This window comes from Peromyscus californicus, unplaced genomic scaffold (genome assembly GCF_007827085.1).
Source record: "Peromyscus californicus insignis strain IS unplaced genomic scaffold, ASM782708v3 Scaffold_22__1_contigs__length_63687245, whole genome shotgun sequence".
Classification (NCBI taxonomy): Eukaryota; Metazoa; Chordata; class Mammalia; order Rodentia; family Cricetidae; genus Peromyscus; species Peromyscus californicus.
The window spans coordinates 62,243,747-62,268,736 of record NW_026294525.1 but is presented as its reverse complement, the minus strand read 5'-3'; the positions used below and the strand labels follow the sequence as shown (position 1 = coordinate 62,268,736).

General features: G+C 41.8%; 1 protein-coding gene and 1 pseudogene across 2 annotated transcripts in view; one reads left to right on the top strand and one right to left on the bottom strand.

Moving 5' to 3' along the window:
• The window catches only part of Sec63 (SEC63 homolog, protein translocation regulator), a 79,917-nt gene extending 56,012 nt beyond the window's left edge, over positions 1-23,905 (bottom strand). Inside the window, exon 1 of one of the 2 annotated variants that reach the window (XM_052751541.1) lies at positions 23,704-23,905. In XM_052751541.1, coding sequence (XP_052607501.1) covers positions 23,704-23,827 — 124 coding nt within the window. In that variant the 5' untranslated portion in view covers positions 23,828-23,905. The remainder of the gene's footprint in view (positions 1-23,703) is intronic. The other variant, XM_052751540.1, reaches the window with a different exon arrangement.
• Positions 7,617-8,176, top strand: LOC128118723 (60S ribosomal protein L22-like; annotated as a pseudogene).
• Positions 23,906-24,990: the final 1,085 nt, after the last annotated feature.

Genomic DNA, 24,990 nt, shown 5'->3' with positions numbered 1-24,990 from the left:
ATTAAATAATTAGCCTAAAGTCAGGGGAACATAAAGAACTATTCTAGACTAAAAGGAAGACTAAAGAAACATGTCAACTAAATGTGATGCACAGTTCTGAACTTGAATTTTTTTCTACAAAGGACATCACTGAGATAAGTGACAAAACCTGAATGGGGTCTGACAATAAGACAGTAATGTCAAATTTCCTGATTTTCATGGTTAAATTATGAATTAAAAAAATACTACTGTAAAATTTTAATCTGCTTTTCATTAAATTAAGCTTCATCAGACTCCCATTTCAAGCATAAAACTGAGAAACCCTTTGTAATAATGATGCCTAAGTCTATGAACCAGGCAGCTTGATCTAATCAAAGGAAAAAAAAAATTCTCCTAATGTCCTGGCTAAAAGAACATGCACATGGTCTGCAGCCTTGCAAAATATGTACCTACACCTTATAAGCCATGCTCTCCAACCCTAAAAATAATATCTTTTGAAAGAATATTTAAGTCAATAAGTGTTATAAGAGACAGTTGCATATTATCATAATGATGTTTAAATTTGCAGCAAAATTAAATATTCATAGAACACATTCCAAATTGGTATGGTGACTTTAAGTCAAAGAAACCTATCCTTTTTAAAGTTTTTTTTTTAAAACATTTTTTAAAGATTTATTTTATGTATATGAGAACTTGGCTTTTATGTGTGTCTATGTACTATGTGTGTGCCTGGTACCTGTAGAGGTCAGAAAAAGGCATCAGATTCCCTGGAGTCATGGATGGTTCTGAGCTGTCATGAAGGGGCTGGGAATCAAACCTGGGTTCTCTGCAAGAACAGTGCTCCTCTAACTGCTGAGACCTCTTTCCAAACCATTCATTGTACAGTTTAATGATACACTCTGAAATCAGTTCATTTACCAACTTCTATTTAGAATGACCAGTTTCACAGACTAATTAGTAATACCATTAACTTATGACATAATTTTGGTTTTGTTTTAATGTACGTGTGTACATGCCTCCTGTTTGTCTATATGTGCATCACATGCATATAGGAGCTGACAGAGACCAGAAGAAGGCACTGGATCCCCTGGAACTGAAATTACAGGTGGTTCTGAGCCATTATGTGGATGCTGAGAACTGAGACCAAGCCCTCTGGAAGAGAAGTAAGGGCTCTTAACCTCTGAACCATCCCACTAGACCCTAAGACATGGTATTTAAAGAAAGTATCCATTTACAGAAAAGGAAGCAAGTTTTCTACTTATAGATACAAGTTATGAAAGAAGATAAAAAGCTAATTGTTTTTCTAGTTCTAATTCTGTTCTGACTTTCTGTTTTTGTGTCAGAAAAGTACATAAAATATATTTTGATACTGAAAGTGTAAAATTTAATGTAAAGCCCCATATTCCAAACACCTATTTTCAACTACAGAAGTTCACTATGTTGTATAAATTTTTGGTGGGTGATGTTTTTGTTTGAGTTTTTTTATAATAAAGTTTCTAAAATTAAAAATATATAGGAGCCGGGTGGTGGTGGTGGTAGACGCATTTAATCCCAGCACTCGGGAAGCAGAGCCAGGCCTGAAACTACACAGAGAAACCGTCTCAGAAAACCAAAAAAAAAAAAAAAAGGAAAAATAAATACTGTTATAACCTAACTGGCAAAAAAACCATCATCTACATAAAACTTTCAAAAAGATCTGATTTCATTTTTCAGTTAAAATAAGTATGTATATCAGTACATATTGATAGTTTAAAGACCTCAAAAACAACCAAGAAATAAATTTTAGAATACACTTGTCTGCAAATTACTTACCTTAAAAAATGATGCAAGCACTTTATTGCATTACAAGCTATTTAAAAGAAAAAAGATGGGCTACTTTTTTCTAAAAGTAATTCCTGAAGCATTTCCTAAATCTTTTTTGTTGTTGTTGTTGTTTTGAGACAGGGTTTCTCCATGTAGTTTCAGTGCCTGTCCTGGATCTCGCTCTGTAGCCCAGCCTGGCCTTGAACTCAGAGATTCGCCTGGCTCTGCCTCCTCAGTGCTGGGATTAAAGGCAGGCGCCACCACTGCCCGGCAAATTTCCTAAATCTTAATAAGGTGTCCAGAAAATAGTAGTAAGAATTAAAGATTATATTCAGCATTCCAAGAAGTTTAAGAATATCAGTTATCTAGTTACCTGAGGTCTCTCTGCAACTCACTGACACTGTATCACCTCACTTAGGCAATACCTGTTCACTGTCTACAGCTTTTTAAATCAATTAAAAAAAAAAATAGGCCTGGTAGTTTGAATGAGAATGTCCCCATAGGCTCAGATGTTTTGATACTTGGTCCCCAAGTGAAGGTACTGTTTGGGGAGGCTTGGGAGATGTGGCCTTGTTTGGAGGAGATGTGTCACTGGAGACAGGCTTTGAGAATTTAAATCATTCCATTTTGAGTTCACTCTCTCTGTTTCCTACTTGGGGTTCAAGATATAAGCCTTCAGCCTCCTGCATTAGCCTGCTGCTTGTTGCCATGTTTCCCCCCACCCCAAACAGATTCTGATGCCCTGGAACCGTAAGTCAAACAAAACCTTCCTTTTATAAACTACCTTGATCACGGTGTTTTATCACAGCAACAGAAAAGTAACCAATACAACAGACAAGCAAGTTTTTCTACAATAGTGGTTTGTTTTTTAAGATGTTTGAAAAGAGAAAGAATGAAATAATACAGAAGTGGAAAACTGAGAATCACAGCTCTACATCACACACACACATAAAACAAAATAAAATAAACAATTTAGTCATCCTAATCACAGAATAGAATAACAGAAACTAAAGATTCTTTACATCTTTTTTTAATTTTGATTTTTCTCTATTACATTCTTAACTTGGAGGTTTGTCTTTTGTCCTGGCTCGTTTAGAATCATTTGTATGTGAAAGAGACAAAAATGTCACTAATAGTAGCTCACCATCCCCACCACCAAGTACATAATCAGATTAATCTAAATAGGAATGCAGACTGGGGTTAATCCACCTATGTAAATGCTGACAATGGATAAGGTAACACAGGAGATAACTGATCAACAGAGCACAACTCATAAGAGCAGTGTGAGACTATCCCACCACCAGAAAGGTTCCCAATCCCCAAGAAGCTCTGACAAAAGAAATGCACACCAATACAAATCAAGGGGTTCAAACAGACTAAAACTAGCCTGTCTTCCTAAAGCTAGTAACTGACTGGACATCAGCATGTATTTATGCAATATACTTATCTACTTTAACTTTATTTTCTTTTTATGGTACTAAAACAAGTACTACAGAGTGGGGTTTTGTTGTTGTTGTTGTTGTGTGTGTGTGTGTGTGTGTGTGTGTGTGTGTGTGTGTGTGTGTGTGTGTGTTTTAACCTCAGCACCACTGGTATCTTGAAGTCAATTCTTTGTTTTCAATTGCTAGCCTGTATACTATGGTTTATCATTATAATAGTATTAACAGCTAGGTGCTACAGCACTGCTTGGTGGAAAACAATTAGACACTCCCTGTGGAGCTGGAGAGACTACTCCCAATAGGGCTGGAGAGACAGCTAGTGGCTGAGAGCACTTACTGCTCTTGCAGAGGGTGTCCAGTTCCCAGCAAGCACAGGATGGCTTACAACCATCAGTAACTCCAGTTCCAGGAGAACAGATATCCCCATTTGGCATCCGCAGGTATTGCATGCAAATGGTGCATTGACATACATACAGGCAAAGCACCAAACACATAAAATAAAAAGGAGGTGAGCCAGGTGGTGGTGGCACATGCCTTTAATCCCAGCCAGGTAGATCTCTGTGAGTTCGAGGCCGGCCTAGTCTACAGCGTGAGTTCCAGGAAAGGCACCAAAACTACACAGAGAAACCCTGTCTCAAACAAACAAACAAAAAAAGGTGAAAAAAGAAGAGGAGGAGGAGGAGAAGGCCAAAGAAGACTAGGATGACTACTCCAGACATTGTATCCCCCCACCCCACCCCCCGGAGCTGAGGACTGAACCCAGGGCCTTAGCAAGCGCTCTACCACTGTGCTAAATCCCCAACCCCTCCAGACATTGTTAAACGCCACCTGGGAGATAAAATTGCCTACAATTTCATTCCCTCCTTCTCATAAAGGGTTCATCAAATTAAAGATGAATGATATGGCTTGAAAATTGAGGACAGGAAAGACTGGGTTTAAAGCCAACAAAGGTTTAAGAAATAACAATCATCTCTTTCCAATCCTCTAAAAGTATCCTTCAGATAAAAAGAGAATCTTATTTTAAAACATTCAATAAGCAAACAGTAACAACAAAAGGCCTGAAGAAAGCCCAGAATAACCCTAGTTAGTTTGTCTGCCATTTTTTTCATGTCACCTAAAGGCAAATCAATAACAAACATTACATAATTATCTCTAAGGGTATATCCTCAACGCTAAGTATTGGTTGGCACTGTAAGCAAATTCTGTAAAAAAAACTTTTAAAATACCACGACTGGGGCTAGAGAGATGACTCATCAGTTAAGAGCACTTGCTGAGCTCTAACAGAGGACCTGAGATCAGTTCCCAGTGCTCACAACGACCTATCATTCCAGCTCCTGGAGATGTAGCACCTTTTCCTACGGGCACCCATACACATGTGCACCTAACACACAAATAAGTAAAAATAAATCTTTTTAAAAATACAATGTGTAGTTACAGTATAAGGATCAAAAACATATACTTAATGTACTACAATGTTATATTTACTATTCGAAGGAAATTTTCCAGTATCACATTCAAATCCAAAAGTACTATATCCTTAATACAAATGAAATAGTTTTCTATATGAGAGAGGGTCTCGGGTAGCCCAAACTGGCCTCAAATTCCTGATTACAGTAATATGCCAACAAGCCTGGCTATATATTCTAAAAAAAAACAGTTAGGTGACTCAAAATAGCTCTGATGAATCACACACTGGGGCAATTGCTTAGACCCCTAACTAACCAGGAGATTGAGACACAATGATCCTGTAAATCTAGGAGTTGGAGGTCAACCTAGATAATATAGAAAGATCCTGATTTCAAAACAAAACAAAAAAGACCAGGGCTGGAGAGATGGCCCCTCGACTGGGGGCAGCACCGGCTGCTCTTCTACAAGACCCAGTTCAATTCCTAGCACCCATATGGCAGCGAGCACCTAGCTGTAACACCAGTTCCAAAGAATCCGATGGTCTCTTCTGGTCACTGCCTGTACCAGGCATGCATATAGTGCACAGACATACATGCCAGCAAAACACCCATACACATAACACAAATTAAAAAAATAAAAAACCGCCGGGCGGTGGTGGCGCACGCCTTTAATCCCAGCACTCGGGAGGCAGAGGCCGGCGGATCTCTGTGAGTTCGAGGCCAGCCTGGGCTACCAAGTGAGTCCCAGGAAAGGCGCAAAGCTACACAGAGAAACCCTGTCTCGAAAAACCAAAAAAAATAAAAAAAATAAAAAACCAACCAAACAACAACCTTTGCTGACAGTAACGTTGAATACACAGGGAACTTGAAAATTAGTTCTTTGAGGGGTCAGAGAGATGGCTCAGCAGTTTAAGAGCACTTGCTGCTCTTGCAGAAGACCTAGGTTCAATGCCCAGCACCCACATAGTGGCTCACAGCCAACCATAACTCCAGTGCCAGAAGATCCAGCACTCTCTTCTGGTCTCCATTAGCACCAGACATGCATAATGTGCATATGCATGCATGTAAGCAAAACAGGAAATAAATCTGAAAACAAAACCAAAAAACATTGCTTCTTGAAATGTATGGGAATAAAACTGTATTTTAATGTAATATACTTTATAGTATGTGGTTTTATAGACAACTAAATTTATAAAGTAAACATTTTAAGAAAATATGACTACCATGAAAGGGCAACCAAGCTGACCAAAACTCGGCGCACGCCTTTAATCCCAGCACTCGGGAGGCAGAGGCAGGCGGATCTCTGTGAGTTCGAGGCCAGCCTGGTCTACAGCGCAAGATCCAGGAAAGGCGCAAAGCTACACAGAGAAACCCTGTCTCGAAAAACCAAAAAAAAAAAAAAAAAAAAAAAAAAAAAAAAAAAAAAAAAAAAAAAAGAAACAGAAGCCGGCTGGGCAGTGGTGGCGCACGCCTTTAATCTCAGCACCCGGGAGGCAGAGGCAGGCGGATCTCTGTGAGTTCGAGGCCAGCCTGGTCTCCAAAGCAAGTTCCAGGAAAGGTGCAAAGCTACACAGAGAAACTCTGTCTCGAAACAACCCCCCCCAAAAAAAAAAAGAAATAGAAGCTGGGCAGTGGTGTCACACACCTTCAATCCCAACACTTGGTTGGCAGAAGCAGGAGGATCTCCGAGTTCCAGGCCAGCCTGGTCTACAGAGCTAGTTCTGGGACAGCCAGCCAAAGCTACACAGAAAAATCCTGTCTCAAAAAACTCAACAGAAAAAAAAAAAAGAAAGAAAGAAAGAGAGAGGGAGGGAGGGAGGGAGGGAGGGAGGGAGGGAGGGAGGGAAAACCAGGGCTGGACAGATGGGTCAGTGGTTAAAAGTACTTACTGCTCTCCCAAGAGGACGACCTAAGTTTCCCAGCACTTGTGTCTAAGAGTTCACAACCACCTAGAACGCCAGCTCTAGGGGATCCAAAGCCCTCTTCTAGCCTCCAAAGGCACCCACACACAACACATAAAAATAAGCATTTTCTAATCTTGTTTAATAAAAATAGCAAATCAGATCTTCCATCACTTCACGGCCTGAAACTCTTCAGTAGCTCCCCATTACTCCTACAATGAAATAAATCCAAACTTCTTAGAGACACACCTGAGTAGGAGACCAGCTCTGACTCTTCAGCCCAGACTGTTTTCCTCATGGGCCAGATCTCTGTCACTTTAATCTCCTTTGTTCTTACAACATGCCAAACACTTTTCTGTCTCAAAAGCTTACATACGCATTGTTCCCTCAGCCTAAAATAGGCCTTTCTCTAGCCAACATAGACCATTAAATGACTAGGTTCCTTTTGTCATTCAACTCAGAACTGTTGGGAATATTCTCAGGAAGGCCTATGTGAACTAACACAGCACTTATTATTATGTGGCATTTTGATGGTTCCCATGTAGTATGCCAATTACTCATTCCCCAAACTCCCAGGAAGTAACCATCATTACAAGGATCATGTCTATATTGCTCACCCCTATATTCTGTTACCAGCATGGTAGATGATAGGTACTTAGTATTTGTTAAGTACATGAATTAGTTCAGTTAGATCTTTCAATGAAGTACACATAACATTAAGTACATAGATATATACTGTTGTAACTATTATTTAAAAAAAAAATACTGAGGCTCAGGGAAACTAAATAACTTGCCCCAAGTTACAGCTCTTTCCTAAAGAACATCAAATAACTATTATGAAATAGAGATGGAACTTCTGTAAAAGTGTAGATTCACGTCTGAAAATTTAACCCTTTTATTACACTGCCTCCCTCTAATGAAGGTATACCTAGATTGTTCAGATAATTCTCAAAGAACTAAACAGACTGTACCCCTCTTTTCATGAATTCTCCTATACTGACCCTGATTGTACCTCCAAAGTGGAAAATTAATATGAAGAAATCAAAATATTGAAGAATAAAAGCATTCTTTCTGCTTCCTCTGCCACAATGGCACCTGTGAAAAAGTTTGTGGTGAAGAGGGGGGCAAAAAAAAAGGTTTTGAAGTGCACCCTTGACTGAATACCCCCTGGACAAGATAGAATCACGGATGCTGCCAATTTTAACTAGGAAAGCATGAAGGAGAACAGGAAGGCTGGGAATCTTGGAGGGTTTGTGACCATCGAACAGAGGAAGAGCAAGTTCGCTGTCACTTCTGAGGTGCCTTTCTCCAAAAAGGTATATGAAATATTGCACCAAATATATTTGAAGGCCAGGCATGGTGGCACACACCTTTAATCCCAGTGCTCAGGAGGCACAGGCAGGCAGAGCTGTGAATTCTAGGCCAGACTGCTCTACAAAGCCAGTTCCAGGACAGCCAGGGCTACACAGAGAAACTCTGTCTTTAAAAAAAAAAAAAAAAAAAAAATGTGTTTTTGAAGAAGAGCAGTCTCTGAAACTGGTTGCTCATTGTTGCCAGTAACAAAGAGAACTATTAGCTGTGTTACTTCCAGATTAATCAAGACACACTGGTCTGGAATGTTTTGTATGAATTCATAAATAAAATTTAGGAACAAAAAATAATTAAAAACAACTGATTAGATGCAATCTCTAATAAAGCCAAGTGAAACAAGGTTTATCCCCCCCAAAAATATACTAGAAATAAAACAGCAAAAAATGTTTATGCTGAAGACTGAAGGAAGGCCAGATAACAAATTCAATTTGGCAGAGAATCAGAAGCTTGATCTCCAGGGCAGCAATCCTGGAAGTGACATGGAATCTAAGAAGCAGAGCCTTCTAGGAGACCCTGACACTCTAGGAGGAGATGGTACCAGTGTCACTCTGGCTTCTAGTTCCAAGATGGATCCTTCTCCCATTACACACTCAAGACATCTACCATGGAGCTCTTATCAGTCAGTCCGATGCTGTTTGACTTTCAGCCTCCAAAATACTTAGCCTAGGCTACACGAGACCGAGACACACACACACACACACACACACACACACACACACACACACACACACACCAAAAAAAAAAAAACTGGGAAAAAATTGTTATACTATATAAAAAACAATAAAGGAATAATAACAAGAAAATACATTTGTGTTCAGGTCAGACACAATTTTTATATTTTCCATTTGTAGTTGGTAGAACCATGAATCCTCATATTAAAAGTCCACTACCATGCATGAACCACCATTTTTTAAAAGACTATTTTTAATAAGTGTGTTTGTGTGTAGGTATGTACATGAGTGCATGAGCCTTCTCCCATGAAGCCAGGAGAGGGCATAGGATCCCTTGGGAGCTGGATACAAGTGGTTGTGAGCTACTGGATAAGGTGTTAGGAATCCAACTTGCAAAAGCACCAAGTGCACTTAACTGCAGATCCATCTCTGCAGCCCTGGAACAACCATTATTTTCATTTTATTTTATTAATTTGTTTATTTGGAGATAGGGTCTCACCATTTAGCCCTGGCTGCCCTGGAACTTCTATTTTGGCTAGGCTAGCATCACTGAGATCTACCTGTCTCTGCCTCCCAAGTGCTGGGATTAAAGGCATGTACCACCACAGACTGGCAGAAACCACTACTCTTAAGCAGTCAGTATTAAAGCCAATTTTGACTCCTCTACTCAAGGCTGTTGAAGGCTGAAAAATCTATCTTACCCATTAATAAATACCTTTCCTCTTTACATCTACCTGGAGTATATTAAGTATTATATGAATATGTGCAGAAAATTATAAACTCTTTTATACAATAATGCTTAGAAAGAACATCTACTATGTACCAAGACCTTTCTGGACACTGGGGATGCAACCAAGACAAGAACAAAAACACTCTTAGTCCAGATGTGTAGCTCAGTTGGTAGAATGTTTGATCAGCATGTATGAGGCCCTAAGTTCCATACTGTATAAACCAGGCACAATGGTACATGTCTGTAACGGCATTTCTAGGAACTATACAAGAAGATCAGTGGAAGGTAGAGGCAGGATAAAAAGTTCAAACACATCCTCCACTACTTAGAAGAGTTGAGAGTTTTCCTGGGATACATAAGACCCAAAACCCTCCCACTATACAGTCTAGTGGAGTAAAGAAGTAACATTAGCTGGGCAGTGGTGGTGTACACCTTTAATCCCAGCATTCTGGAAGCAGAGTAAGTCCGGGACAGCCAGGACTAAACAGAGAAACCATGTCTCAAAAAAAAAAAAAGGAAAGAAAGAGAGAAAGAATAACAACAGCCAACAAGTCAATATAGAGCAGGGGAAGATGCCGGAGGGAGCTGATGTGAAGATGACCTCTGAGCAGGGAGAATGGGGACAGAGGCGAGGTAGTGTGCCCCCCCACCCCCCCACCCCCAGGACAGCACTGCGGGCAAAGCCAACAGTGCCCTGGAAGGAAGGGAGGAGAGTCTCCAACTGGAAAAGAAAACGATTCACAAGGCCCTGAGGCAAGGTCTCATCAACCCCTGACCCCTTTTCAGAGAAATGTTCACACAACACTGGGTGGATGTGTATAAAATACACCCAGTATTACACTGGTACCTACCCCAGCCAAACATTTATTGATAAATCATAAAAGTGGAAATAAGTCTTGGTATACATATTATTTTTACCATTTCTTTAAAAAGAAAGCAATCTGCATACTAATGAGATGGATTTGCTTATTTTTAGTCTTGGCTGAATATTTAGCACTACAGGACATATAGCATTCTCAAAGATACTTGAAATCCTAAATTGTTATAATATCAAGGTGATAACTACACTTTGCATAAACACATACTACAAAATATATAAGTATATTAAAGGACATTTCAGAAATTATTGGAAATTCTGTTCTAATTCCAAACCAAAATGTAATGATTATTTTTTTTCAAATGAAACTCAAGTCAACTTGAGTTTTTAAACTCAGCGATTTGAAAATTCAAACATTCCAGGAACAGAAAAGATGCTCCATGGTTAAGAGTCCTGCCTGCTCTTCCAGCAGACCTGAGTTCAATTCCTCGTACCCAGATCAGGCTGCTCACAACTACATCTAACTCCAGCTCCAGGGGATCAGACACCCTCTTGTGGCCTCTGTAGAGGCACACACACACTTATATAAATAAATAAAAATAAAATGAATTTTAAATCAAATATTCTAAGCTGGAGAGATGGCTTAGCAGAAAAGAGCACTTGCTAGTTTTCCAGAGAACCTAGATTCAGTTTCTTTCCAATACCCACATGGTAGTTCACAAACACCCAGAACTCCAGATCCCCAGTTCCAGAGGATCTGATGCTCTTCTGGCTTCCACATGCACCAAACATACATGCATACACACATATGCAGATAAGCACTCATGTATATAATATAAAAATAAATAAATCTTTAAAAAAACATTTTAACAATGCAATCCAAAGATATACTAATTTTGTATTTAACATTCTGAGGAATGACAGTAAGAAATACTCTTTGTTTTCCATTATGAAATCATTATCCACCTATAAAGAACAACACTTGTATGTACAGTTAAGAACAGAGCATTTACAAGAGTGACTATGAACTGAGGTGTTTCAGGCAGTCTACACGGCACAGGGTCATGTTCAGATTCAGGGCTACAGGGAACTCCAGAGACACAATGCAGGTGAGTGGTGAAAGAAAAGCCTGGAATTCATTTTTCATCTGACTTTGAATCAAAAATTAGTTCCAAACATTCAAAAGTTTAAAGAGTTAAAAACATTAAATTTCTTAGGGAAAAAAATGATTAAATTTGTATAACCTTGAAATTGGCAATATAATCCTAGGTATGTTCCCAATAATATAAACAAACAAAAGGAAATTGGACTTCAACAAAATTAAAACATTTTGGTTTTGGGTTCATTAAAGGGCATTACAAGAAAGAAAGTAAACATAATGGACAAAAGACTTGCAAATTATTTATCTAACAAGAGAGTGGTATCCAGAATATATAAATAATTCTTACAAATGAACAAGAAAAAAAAAAAAAAGATGGGCACAGGACCTGAACAGACATTTCTTCAAAGACATACAAATGACCAGAGAGTATATGCCCCCCCCAACACCAAAAAAAAAAATCTCAGTAGCCAGGCTGTGGTGGGACACACCTTTAATCCCAGACAGGCAGATCTCTGAGTTCGGGGCCAGCCTGGTCTACAGAGTAAGTTCCAGAACAGCCAGGGCTACACAGAGAAACCCTGTCTCAAAAAACAACAACAAAAAAAGAGAATTAGGGAAATACCAATCAAAATTACATCACTTCAAGTCCATTAAGATAACTTCAATTACAAAAAAAGAAAAAAGAAAAAGCAAGCATTAGACAGAATATGTAAGAACTGCTAGAAAGAATTTGTAAAACAATACAGCCAGTGTGGAAAATAATCTGGCAGTTCCTCCAAAAGAAACACAGGATTAGGATGTGACCCAACAATTCCATGCCTAAAAAAATATTCTCAGAAGAGATGATAAGAATCCAAACACCAGGGTTGGGGATTTAGCTCAGTGGTAGAGCGCTTGCCTAGCAAGCACAAGGCCCTGGGTTCGGTCCTCAACTCTGAAAAACAAAAACAAAACAAACAAACAAAAAAGAATCCAAACACCCCGACACACACCAGTGCTTACTCCAACACTATTCACAGTAATCTAAGAGTTTTATGTGCTCTTCAACAGATGGAAAATGTGGAATATTCTGGTGGAATATTATTCTGCCATAAAAACAACTGAGTTTTGATAATGTTAGAACATACAGGAAACTTGAAAGCTTCAACGAAGTAAGTCAGACACAAAAAATACCTAGGATTGTGTGATCCTGGAGGGGTGGGGGGAACAAGACTAACAAAAGAACAGGGAGAAGGGAAAAAAAGGGGGGGGAAAGTAGAATGACAGTCTGAATTATACACAAGTTTTCATCATATGTATTTTACCACAGCAAGAATTTCAAATTAAGAAAGGTTGTACTTCAGGCAGCATGTCCTTTACATTCCTACTGGCGCCACGGTCTGGACCACATTATTCCCTGTCTGCTTCTTAAATCCTTAGATTCTACTGACTGGCACGTAGTGCAGCTGCAAAAGTGACTTACAAACTCTTCAGCTAGACATACAAGGGGGCTCCATAACTTCAGTTATATTTTCTCACATTTCTTCACTTTATGAACCCTGGTTCCAACTGATCTGATGTGCCCTTTGAACACATCCCATGCTGCCCCACTTCTATACTTTTGCTCATATTACTTTTTTATTATTTGTTAAGCCTGTGTGTATGTCTGTGTACCATGTGCATCCTCATGTCTGCAGAGGCTAGAAGAGAGTATCAGATCCCCTGGAACTAGAGTTACAGATGATTGTGAGCTGTCATATGGGTGCTGGGAATCAAACCTGGGTCCTTCGGAAGAGCAGCCAATGAACCACTGGATCATCTCTCCAGCCCCAATCCTAGCATTCTTAATGCTGAGGCAGAAGGATTGCCCAAATTCAAGACCAGCCTGGCATGCATAGTGAAACCCTGCCCAAAAAAATCCACCTACTTTCCAAACCTTCTCTGGGGGCGGGAGAGCTGGGTTGGCAGTTGGCACACTGGCTGCTTTTCCAGCAGACCCAGGTTTGATTCCCAACACCCACACAGCAGCTCAACATCTGCTTCTAGTTCCAAGAGATCCAGTGCTCTCTTCTGACCTCCCTGGGTACCAGGCACACACATAGTGCATATACATACATGCAGGCAATACACATATTCACAACAATAAATCTGAAACGCAAATTTAAATATTTAAAACTTTCTTAACCGTTAGCTTGCCACTATGACCAACTAGATGCCAATACTTTACCCAGCTAACTCTCACAGCACTTGTTTTCACTTACACTCTGCACAGTGCTCTGGATCTAACAATTCAAGCATCTAATTCTAATCCTCCCACAGCCCATGCAAGTTACCCAAACAAGACTATATATTGCACTCACCACTTAATTGCTTTTTGTACCTACTAATGTCATCCAATGAGAAATCAACAACTACTAGATTGTTGAGAAAACTAGATTTTTGAGAAAAAAATCAAAAGTTGGAAAGATTTGGAATCTGTATGAGAAAATTTCTTCATCCATGACAAAAACACAATTCCAAACAGTAAGGAATATTTTTTTTTCAAGAGTATGAACAAGAACTTTCAAATAAACAATGTGGCCTTGGAATGGATGGTACAACATTTCTCACTGATAAAAGAGTCTGGTAATGATGGGAAATGGTTTTTGGTCTTCTGGGGGGGGGGGGGTTGTTTTGTTTACATTTTTATTTATGGAAGGGAGTGGTACATGAACAAGCATGTGAAGTAGAAGGACAACCTGCAAAATTCAGTTCTCACCTTCTAGCATATGGGTTGAGAAATCAAATTCAGATCATAGAGCTTAGGGAGCCATCTCATTAGATCCAGGAAATTGTGGTGTTGTTTTGTTTGTTTTCTGTTTGCTTGAGACAGGGTTTTTCTGTGTAGCCCTGACTGTCCAGGAACTCACCAGGCTGGCCTCAAGCTCAGAGATCTGTCTGTTTCTGCCTCCTGAGTGCTGGGATTAAAGGCCTGTACCACCACCATCAAGCCATGTGTTTCTGTTTTGAACCAATGAGATCTCCTCCACCACCACCACCCAACTAAACCCAGGAAAATTTTAACGTGACATCTCAAGGCTGGGCATGGAGATGAGAACTCAGAGTTCTCGTTCGTGTTCTCTCTCTCTCTCTCTCTCTCTCTCTCTCTCTCTCTCTCTCTCTCTCTCTCTCTCTCTCTCATGTAGGTGTGTGTCTGTGTGTGTAACAACTTTGTGAGTGAACAAAAGGTATGACTTAGGGAACAAGTATCCGGAAAAAAAGTCTTGCTTGGTTGGTGGTGCATGTCTTTAATCCCAGCACTCAGGTGGCAGAGATTGGTGGGTCTCTTGAGTCCCAGGCCAGCCGAGGATACATAATAAAACTGTCTCAAAAATAAAGAGAAAGGTAAAAGGGAGAGCCCCTGGAGGGCTCAGTAGTTATGAGCATTTGTGTTGGGCAGTGCAAAACCACCTGTAACTGCAGCTCCAAGGAAACACCCTCACCTTGCTTCCTAAGATCCCTTCATATACACGCATAAACCCACACATACACACATAATCTTAACAAATTTTAATTGGAGAAAATTAACCTAATCTTTAACTTTTCAGGTTCTCCCAAGATCAAGTGTGTATGCAATCTAACCTTTAAATAAAAGCAATTTTACATCTTACTAAACAAATGTCTGTCACATCTATAAAACCTGGGTGTACCCTAATTCATTCTGCCAAGTTCCCAGGTAGTTTCCTCTGTGCAGATAGACTACATGTCTGGTACCTAAGCCCTTCTTGTCAAAATAAAATACACAGAATTTTTTCCCTAAACAATCACGTTTCTTCTATCTCTAATATCCCTTCAAGATCTAAAGTCTTAAAAAGGTTACATGCCCTAAATTAAGTATATACATTCATAAAATACATTGCTTTGAGGGGCTGAAGAGATGGCCTTGCAGTTAGGAACACCTGTTCTTCTTATCAAGGACCTGGGTTCCAGTCCCAGCAACCACCCATGGCAGCTCACAATTGCTTTGAACACAAAACTAATATCAACCAGTTTTTTTTTCTAATTAAAAAATCAAACAGTCACAAAACAAGTAACCAAACTTGCCATTTTAAAAAGGGGTACTGGGAAGCTGGAGAGATGGCTCAGCAGGTAAGAGCATTTGCTGCTGTCTGAGGACCTGGTTACAACAATTTGTAGTTCTAGCTCCAGGGGATCCAATGACCTCTTCTGGCTCTGGAAGCACCAAACATAACCATGACACACAAGTAAAATGCCCACAAACATTTTTTTTAAATGATTGTCCCAATCCTTTTCACTACACTCACTTCCCAAACTGTAACTAGGCTGATCATCAAATAACTTCCAAGGGACCAGAAATCAATGAAAGGGGAAATAAATATATAAGAAATAAACAGTCCAAGCTATCTCAGAATTCTTCTTAATCTAGTCACACTTGTAAATTCTCATCTCAATGAAATAAGCTAAAATAGACTCTCAGTTCCATCTAGTTTCCCCCAACTCCTAAGCCATCCTCTACTACGTTTAAAAAACCCAAACCAGCCAGGTATCATTGTCTACTGTTTTCTAGGTTAATAACAGGACAAAGAATAACTCAAAATGGCCAACTGGTCCAAAGTGCCAATCCCATTTCGAATCTGCCATTTACTTACAGAACACTACATGCTTTTGCAGCTTTTCCCTACCTTCAGAATGCCTTTCTTCTTTTTAAGAACCCTCTTAAATCGCCTTCTCTGCATGAAACACTTGCCCAAGCCCCCTAACAGAACTACTCCTGTTCTCCTTCAGCACTTTCCAGTTGCTTTTTTGATATTATAAAAATGTGTAATATTACTTCATTACAGAAAGGAGTACAAAGTAGCAGCTAAAAGAGAAGCTTTGCTAATTTGGGTCCAACATCCAATCTTACACCTAATGACTATGGCTTGAGGCAAGCTGAATACCTCCTTGAGGTCTCAGTTTTCTCATACAGATACTATTTAAATTTCTTCCAAGTACTATTCAAAGGGCAGTAAGCATACATCACCTTAGCTAATAAACACCGGAGATGTAAAAGGCTGCAGTTCTGTACCTCGGCCTGGAGGGCAAATGAGGACTGCCCCAACTAAGACGATCTAAGATTGTTCTCACAGAGGGAGAAAGGAGAAGCACCAGGAATGTCTTCCACACCCAGACAACAACTACACTGGCAGAATCTGTCTCACGTAACTGTCTTCAAGGCTTACAACTTCTGAAGATGACTTCAAATTAAAACTGTGATGAACTTGTCGATTTGGGCCTTAGGCACTACTCTAAGTCCCTGGAGCAGGTCACTCTTCAGGTGTTTCTGGAACAGACTACTGCTAAATACAAAGAGGACCCAATGTAAAAACCAACTACCGGGAGGGAGATGGCTCAGCGGTTAAGAGCACTAGCTGCTCTCCCAGAGGTCCTGAGTTCAATTCCTGGCAACCACATGGTGGCTCACAACCATCTGTAATGAGATCTGGTGCCCTCTTCTGGCTTACAGGGATACAGGAAGGCAGAACAATACATAATACATAATACATAAATAAATAAATTTAAAAAAAAAAAAAAAACCAACTACCAACCAGCTCTCCCAGGGACTACCCCAACAGCAGAAACATCCCTTCTCCAAGGACAGAATATTTTATGGAATGGCCATAAGTTAGGCCACAAATTATCAAATTATCTTTCCTCTGACTATATGGGATGACATTAAAAATCAGTGACAAGTAAAACTACAACAGAAGTAAAATTTATAGAACTGGAAACATGAACTCAACACATCAGAGAACTCACCAAACCTTAAAGATGAATGAAAATAAAACGATATACCAAAATGTATGGGGCATAGCAAGAATAATGTTCAGTGGGAGGGTTCACAGTTTAAATAAAATCATGTGTAAGAGGAAAAAAATCAACTTCTATTCATTCCTTCGTGCTTTTTAGTTTTTAAAGGTCTGTTTATTATTGGGGGGGGATACATGCAGTGCTGGGTCTCAAACTCAACCAAATGGCTAGGGGAGGTGTCTATTAACATAGCAAATCAGATGATGTTCACCAGCCTCTCTCAGCATCACCAGTACCTGTTCAGAGCTATCCTGGCTGGCACACCTGCCCCTACCCTAAACTCTCCACCCCCGCGCTGGGCTGTCCTTCCCCCAGCTTCTCTGATTCCTATATAGCCCAGACATTTTGGCTATGGTGGTCTCTTAGCCACTTGGTCCAAGCTTCCTCTCTTAACCCCCTCCTCTCTTCCTTTCTAGCCCCTCCTACCCGCAACCAGGTTCAGTGTGGACCCTTGCAGATGCCTCTGACTATGCTCTCCCCTATATCTACAATAGACCTTCTCCTCCACCATATTGATGTGCGCCACATCCTCATTCATTCATTTTTTTCATTCATGCACGTATACATTGAGGCCAGGAGTGTTGGATCCTCTGGGGCTAGTTATGTGTGGTTTATGGGTGCTGGGAACTGAATTGGGATCCTCTGCAATAACCACCCCTTTTAAAATTTTTATTGCATGTGTGAGTGTGTGTGTACACCACAGTGCATATGTGGAGTTCAATGGATAACTTGCAGGAGTCAGTTCTCTTTCTACCATGTGGGTTCCAAATATGGAATCCAAGCAATCAGGCTTGACAGGCTGCCTTAGCAGAGCCACCTCTGGCCCCCTTTGTGCTTTTCTGCACTGGTTATTTGCAGCTTCAGAAAAAAAAAAAAAAGATACTAGAAAAAATCTGATCTATCATCTAGAAAAACTGAAAACTTTATTTGCCAAATGAAGGAATTTCTATTTTAATTTTATAGGTATACTTACATGTACCTTTTTTTTCTTCTAAAACCCATTCTTAGGAGGCCTGGTTCTTGCAGTTTTCTGGTTCTGAGATAAGGTCTCACTTAAGTAGCCCAGAATAACCTGCAATTTACAATCCTCTTGCCTCAGCCTCCCAAAAGCAGGCTGACCACAAGTCAGCCTCATATCACTTCTTGATTCCTTATGGCAAGTTATTATTTCCACTCCTAGGAAACGAAGCTTGGAGTTCAGAGTTCACTAAAATAAAGACTAGGCTAGACGTTAAAAACTTTTTATAGTAGGACTTTCCTACTATAGTGCTAAATGACAAAGGTGGACACTTACTCATATCCCTCAAATAAGAGGTGACTGACTTACACACTATGAGAGAATACAAGCAAATAAAATTAATTTTTAAAACACTTCACTACTCTCTTCAAACAGTAAAAAAGAGAGCTGAGGACTTAAGTAGCAAATTAAAACAGTGTGCTAATAGTACCACTGTTCTAAACACTTGACAGAAAGCCCCGGTGACGCTCCACTCTAATCCTATACAGAGACTTCTCTGTCTCTATGTTACAGATGACCATGCTAAAACACACCACCTGACTACTAAAAGCACAAGAATCTGCCAAGCCAGATTTCAAACTCAGGCAGTTTTGAAAAAGGTCAAGGAATCAAAAACTCTGTAACGAACACTGGGGTTGGAAAGACGGCACAGCAGTTAGGAGTACGTGCACTCTTCCAGAGGACTTGTTTGGTTCCCATCACCACTACCTGGTAACTCCTGCTCTAGGCCGATCTGAAATCTTCTGGACTCCACAGGAAACCACACTCACATATACATACTACCCTCCCCTCACAACACATACACACAATTTAAAAAATAACAATCCCAGCACTCGGGAGGCAGAGCCAGGCGGATCTCTGTGAGTTCGAGGCCAGCCTGGTCTACAAAGCGAGTTCCAGGAAAGGCGCAAAACTACACAGAGAAACCCTGTCTCAAAAAACCAAAAAAAAAAAAAAACAAAAAAAAAAACAAAATAAATCTTTTTAAAAAATAAATAAATAAATAGGCTGGGCATGGGTGGTGGCACATACCTTTGATCACAGCAATTGGGAGGCCAAAAAAAAAATGTGTTTAATTATAAAAACAGAAAGAAGAAAGAGGGCAGTGCACACCAAGTCACAGTGCAGTATTTATGGAAAAACGAAGATAGGAAGTGGCTGAGGTAACTGCAACTATTTCAGAATGTTAAGAATGGATGAAATACTAAAGACTCCAATCACGGCATAATAGTAACTACTCTGGAATCTATTAATGGAAAACTACAATAAACTGGTTATAAACTCCATTTAAAGTTGTCTTTGGGGATGGAAGGATGGATGGCTCAGAAGTTAAGGGAGCACTTGCTGCTCTCACTGAGGACCTGAGTTCTGTTCCCAGCACCCCCATGGTGGCTCACAAGCATACAGAACTCTAGATCTTGACTTCCAGGGAATCTGATACCACCTTCTGACCTCCTCAGGCACGAGGCTATCAGGTATACCCACAGACATGTAGGCAAAAAAAACGCATACACATACATAAAAAAAAAAAAATTTGAGTTGTCTTGACAAAAATTTTTACTTTTGACTTCCAGAACTTTATTAAGCACCGTTTTAAAGAGATTCTAAATCACAAAGGCTAGGACACTTTTTTTTTAATGGTGGTGGTGGTGTGTATGCATGCCAGTGTCTGCGAGGGGTTAAAGAACAAGTTTCTAGTCTTGGTTCTCCCAGTGGGGTCCAGGATCCAACTCAGGTGGTCGGGTTTATAGGGAAAGTGCTCTTACCCACTGTGCCAACTCTCTGGTTCTAATTTCTGTGTTTCTGTTCTGTTTGTTTGTTTAGTTGGTTTGGTTTGTTTGGGAGGGGTTGTTTTGTAGCAAAAAGTACATACCAAAACTACCACCCAAAATAAACTCCAACAAAAGCCATCCCAAGAAGGTTCTCTAAGCAGTCCTCTCCAATTTACCTACAATTTAGACCTTTTGTTATAAAATATCAACATGTATCACTCACTCTAGATTGATTAGATGAGAGTCTCTAGAGACACCTGTGTGTGTAAGCTCCCTGAGTAATTTTACTTGTAGCCTCTGTTGAGAACCACTGTTACAAGGAAATCTAAACCATCCATGTCGTTACTTTTTCATACAGATCCATTTTATTTCACCAATTTTCATAGAGCCAAGAAGACTTTCACTACTAAAAAGTATACTTGGTCCAACACAAAAGACTAAACTCAGGGCAAAAAGATTCCACTAATAATGTTTAGAGAGTAAGTCAATTGGCATATCAAATATGGCAAAGACTAAGCTATTTCTGTTTTCCCAAACCCTAAATTTCAAAGTCTGTGAAATGGCACTACATTCTACAGTGTACTCAAGAGCTCAAGAATTCCAAGAAAGCCAAGCAGAAACAACTGTGAACTTTCAGACTGAAAGCCCCACATGCATACTTTAAATTTTTAAAAAATTTACATAGAGCCAGGCAATGATGGCACACGCCTTTAATCCCAGCGCTCGAGGCAGAGGCAGGCTCTGAGAGTTGAGGCCAGCCTGGTGTACAGAGGGAGTTCCAGGGTTACACAGAGGAAAAAAACAACAACAACAACAACAACAAAATTAACATGGAGGGAAGATGAGATGGCTTCAGGAGGGAAAGGTGATTGCAGCCATCCCTGACACTCTTAGTTCAATCTCAGAACCCACAGGGTAGAAGAAAACTGACTCCCAGAAGTTTTCCTCTGCCTACAAACATATACACAAAATAAATGAAAATATAATTTAAAAACACATGCACACATTACTAATAGCCAAGGAAATTAATATTCCAAAAGGAAAATAAGACTATTTTCTAAATGAGATGATCATGCAAAAGCTATAAAAGCAGCCACACAACAACAAATGAGCAACTTATTTTGCTATGAACATGTTTGAAAAACTTTCTTTTTCAGGGGCTTTGGATGAACCTGTAACTCAAGACTTCTGATAGTCAAGACCTTGCAAGTGAACTGGAGGAGGGGGTCCTAATCATGAAAGCATCCTTTTACTATCACTGTAGTTCTAAAGAAATAACATAAGTAACAGTAAATCCAGGGAAAAGCAATGATGACCACAAGTCTCTTAATGATTACAACAGCACTGAAACATCCTTCACTTCCACCATGAGTTTGGGGCAAGACCAAATACATCAACAGGTGTGTATTTACTAAGGCAAACCTGAAGCAGAGAGCCAGATGGAAAGTAGAAACAAAATACAGCAGAGTTCCTGTATCCTTTTAATCTAACAACATGGAAACAAAGGACTTTGAAGCTAACAGTGTTCTAATGTAGTCTCTGCCATACAGAAAACTTACCCAGCCTCCAGGGTCTCATCAGTGAACTGAGGACAATGATGATAGTTCTTACCTCACCCCATTGTTTTGGTTACATTTGAGACAAAGTCCTTCAGTGTGTAACCCTAGCTGGCCTCTAACTCTCAGAGTTCTGCCTGCCTGTGCCTCCCAAGTACTGAGATTAAAGGCATCTACCACCACACCGAGTTCCTCTACAATTTAAAGAAGACTTTGAGAACTAATATTGGGAGGTCGAGATTTATCCAGTCACAATTAATCCCTTCCACTACACTACTAGCACTTCTCCAAAGACCCTCCCCGAAGGAAAAGGCACAAGTACATCTTGCATGATTTGTTATCAAACAAATTTTGTAGCCCAAAATTACCATTAAAAATTCACTTTCAATTTTCAAAAACACATAGTCTTAATTTCCATGAAGCAGAGTTTCTGAAATCAAAGCAGCTCCTGATAATATTCAACCAATCTACCTACTGTCCCAACGCCCATTTGTCTTCTACACAACCAACCAGACAGGTAGGTGCTAAATGCACATAAACTACAATACTGAAAAGTAGACCTCCCACCGCTGTTCTTGTTTCTTATTGTTTTAGTCACACAGTGTGGTGCCTACAGGTGCCTACAGCCCTCCTGTGGAGGTCAGAGGACTAGTCTCCAAGTCAGTTTTCCCCTTTGACCCTTTGGTTCCAGGGGCCTGAATCAAGTTGCCAGGCTTTGAGGCAAGGGCCTTTACCTGTTGGGCCATTTTGCTGGCTTATTTTTGAGGCAAGGTCGCATGTTGCCAGGCTGGCTTTGAACTCACTATGTAGCCGGTGCCAGTGGCCTTGAACTCTCAAAAGCCTGGGATAGTATTTGTGAGCCACCACACTGGGCATGGATCCCTTTAACTTAAAAAGAACTTAAGGTGTTAAGTTTAGGTGTGCAAGTCAAGAAAAAACATTTCTGTATTAGGACACCTTTAAAAGTATGCACACCACTATCCAAACACCCACACTATCTAAATGCACTTAGAAACACAGAACACAAGAGTTGAAACGCAATTTCATAAACCAGCCCTGAATGAGAAACCAGGGTAAACTGTTACTTGTAATGGATACTCAAACTTACTGTCAAATGTAAAAAGATACAATCCTTGCTTGCTCTTTATCCTAAATTTACTTTAGTTCTATTGCATAACTAAATAATTTTATAGGACACTGGAAATTCTCTCATCAAAGTGTAACAAGTTCTGAACTTCACTGGTAACAATTTTTCCCAAGGTGCAGCACACAACCTAGACAACCTTGATCATCACCACACCCAACCTAAAAGCAACTTTAGACACAGAAAGCCTTCCCTCAGCGCTGCTGTTAGACCCCAAACCTATTAATTATGGTTAACACCACCAGAAATAACCCATTAGGCGCTTGCACTTAGTGCCATCAGCTTTAAGACTACCTCGCGCCATATGTCTTAGTAAAGACAGAATCCAGCACTACAATACACCTAACATTCCGTGAAACTATTCTGGGTTGCGCTCTGACACCGTGTTTAATGTGAAAAGCCTGAAGAACGAAAAGCAAATGGGCCAGCGACCCCACAACTAACTACCCCCTCCGATCAATGAACCTTCATCCTCGCGAACTTTCCCGTCCGTCGTAAACAGGAAACTCCACAGAGGAAAGCAAAGGCAACGGAGAGAAACCTATTTTCGCTTTTATAAAAGGAATAACGGCAGCGCTTCCAGCCCCCACGATGTGAGCGAACAAATGAAAAAAGCAAAAGGGAGGAAGTGACAGGGTGGGCGGCTGGTGAGCTCACTTGGAAGTCCCAAACACGCCACCCAGCTCAGGGGTGCCCCCCAAACATCTGTACCAACAGCTGCAGCAGAGACACCGGGATGGGAGAGAGGGAAGGAGGGGGACGGGAGCGGAGGTCCCGGAGTCGTGCCTGCACGCCCCGGCTCCCCGTCGGCAACTCTCCTCCCGCCCCCCATCCCCATCCCCATCCCCATCCTCCCCGGCCCATCCCGCTCGCTCCAGAAAAAAACACCCGACACGGCAGAGGCGGGCAAGACAAAGAGGCAGCGGACCAGGGACTTCCAGAACAATGCCGAGCGGGTCCGAGCCCAACTCCCGCGGACCACGCAGGCGATCGGCCCCGGAAATCGCCGCCGAGCGAGCTCGGGCCCCCGCGGCCGGCGGGCCCTCAGGCCGGGCCGGGCCGCGCCGGCGGCGTCACCGGGACGCAGGGGCAGCGCCTGCGGGCAGGACGGCGCGGCCGGCCGGCCGGCCAGCCGGGAGCGGAGCGGGGCGCCGACGGGACTCACCCGCATTCTGGTCTCGCGGCCAGAGGTAGTAGGTGGCGGGGATCACAATGAGCCCCACGAAGGAGGTGAGGAAGTAGAAGAAGGTGTTCCCGCTGTCATCGTACTGGAACTGCTGGCCCGCCATGGTTCCGCCGCCTCCGCCGCGCTCCCCTCACCGCCGCCGCCGCCGCCACGACCCCGCGCTGCGCTCCGGCTCCCGGCGCCCCGGCCCCGTGTGGCGTAGCTCGGACGCCGCCGCCGCCGCCGCCGCCGCCGTCGCCGCCGCCTCTCCTCCCCGCCCCCACGCCGCTCTCACGGACACGCCGCCGCCGCCGCCGCCGCCGCGGCCGTCGCCAACTCTCGCGAGAGGAGCTAGTTCCCGCCCCACGCGACTGGTTCCCTCCCCGGCCGGTTCCTCCACACGCTCGCAGAGGGAGACGTGGCGCGCGCAGCGGAGAAACTCTGTTGGACCCCGCCCCTGGCCCCGCCCTCGAGCCACGGGCCCCGCCCCCCGATTCCCCATAGGCCCGCCCCCAGGGCCCCGCCCCCTGCTTCCCGGCACCCTTTCCCAGCGCCCTTTCCCAGATTCCCAGAGCCTGCCTGCGGGGTTCGGGCGAAGGCTTCCCTCGCGGGCCGGGCCCTGGGCGCGGACGGTCGTCCTGGGTGCGACTGGAACCTGAGCTATTTACAAGCAGAGCGAGGTTGCCCTGCCTCACTCTCCCATCCCTCTCGCTTTTCCCTGCTTCTGATCCTCTCCTCCAAGTCAACCCTGTGGAAACAAGCGCCATAAAGAATAGGGAAAGAGGAATGATGGTAGTTTTGTTTGCAAAGTAATGGTTACTACTTGAAAACTGCGGGCTACGCTGCACCCATTTTTCACATAAAGATTCCCTAACCTACACAGGTAGTTTCCTGAGTGTTCCAAGGCTTAGGTATTTATTTGGAGCTGCCAGTTCACGAATGCTTTCTGTGACCCAAGCGGTCATTTGTTCAATTGTCAGTAAAGCGCCCATGGAATAAAGGAAAGTATACGTCAGTGGTTTGCAACCTTCCTAATGCTGCAACCTGTTAAATACAGTTCCTCATGTTGTGGTGACCCCCAACCGCGAAAATTATTGTTGTTGCTACCTCATAACTAATTTTGCTATTGTTATGAATCGTAATGTAAATATCTGATATGCAAGATATCTGATATGCGATTCCTGTGAAAGCTGAGGCTCAAAACGTTGTCCAAAGGTCATGCTCAATGAGAGAAGGTTTGGGGAGCCCAACCCAAATTGCTCTGAAGCCCCTTAACAGGTTGTGCCT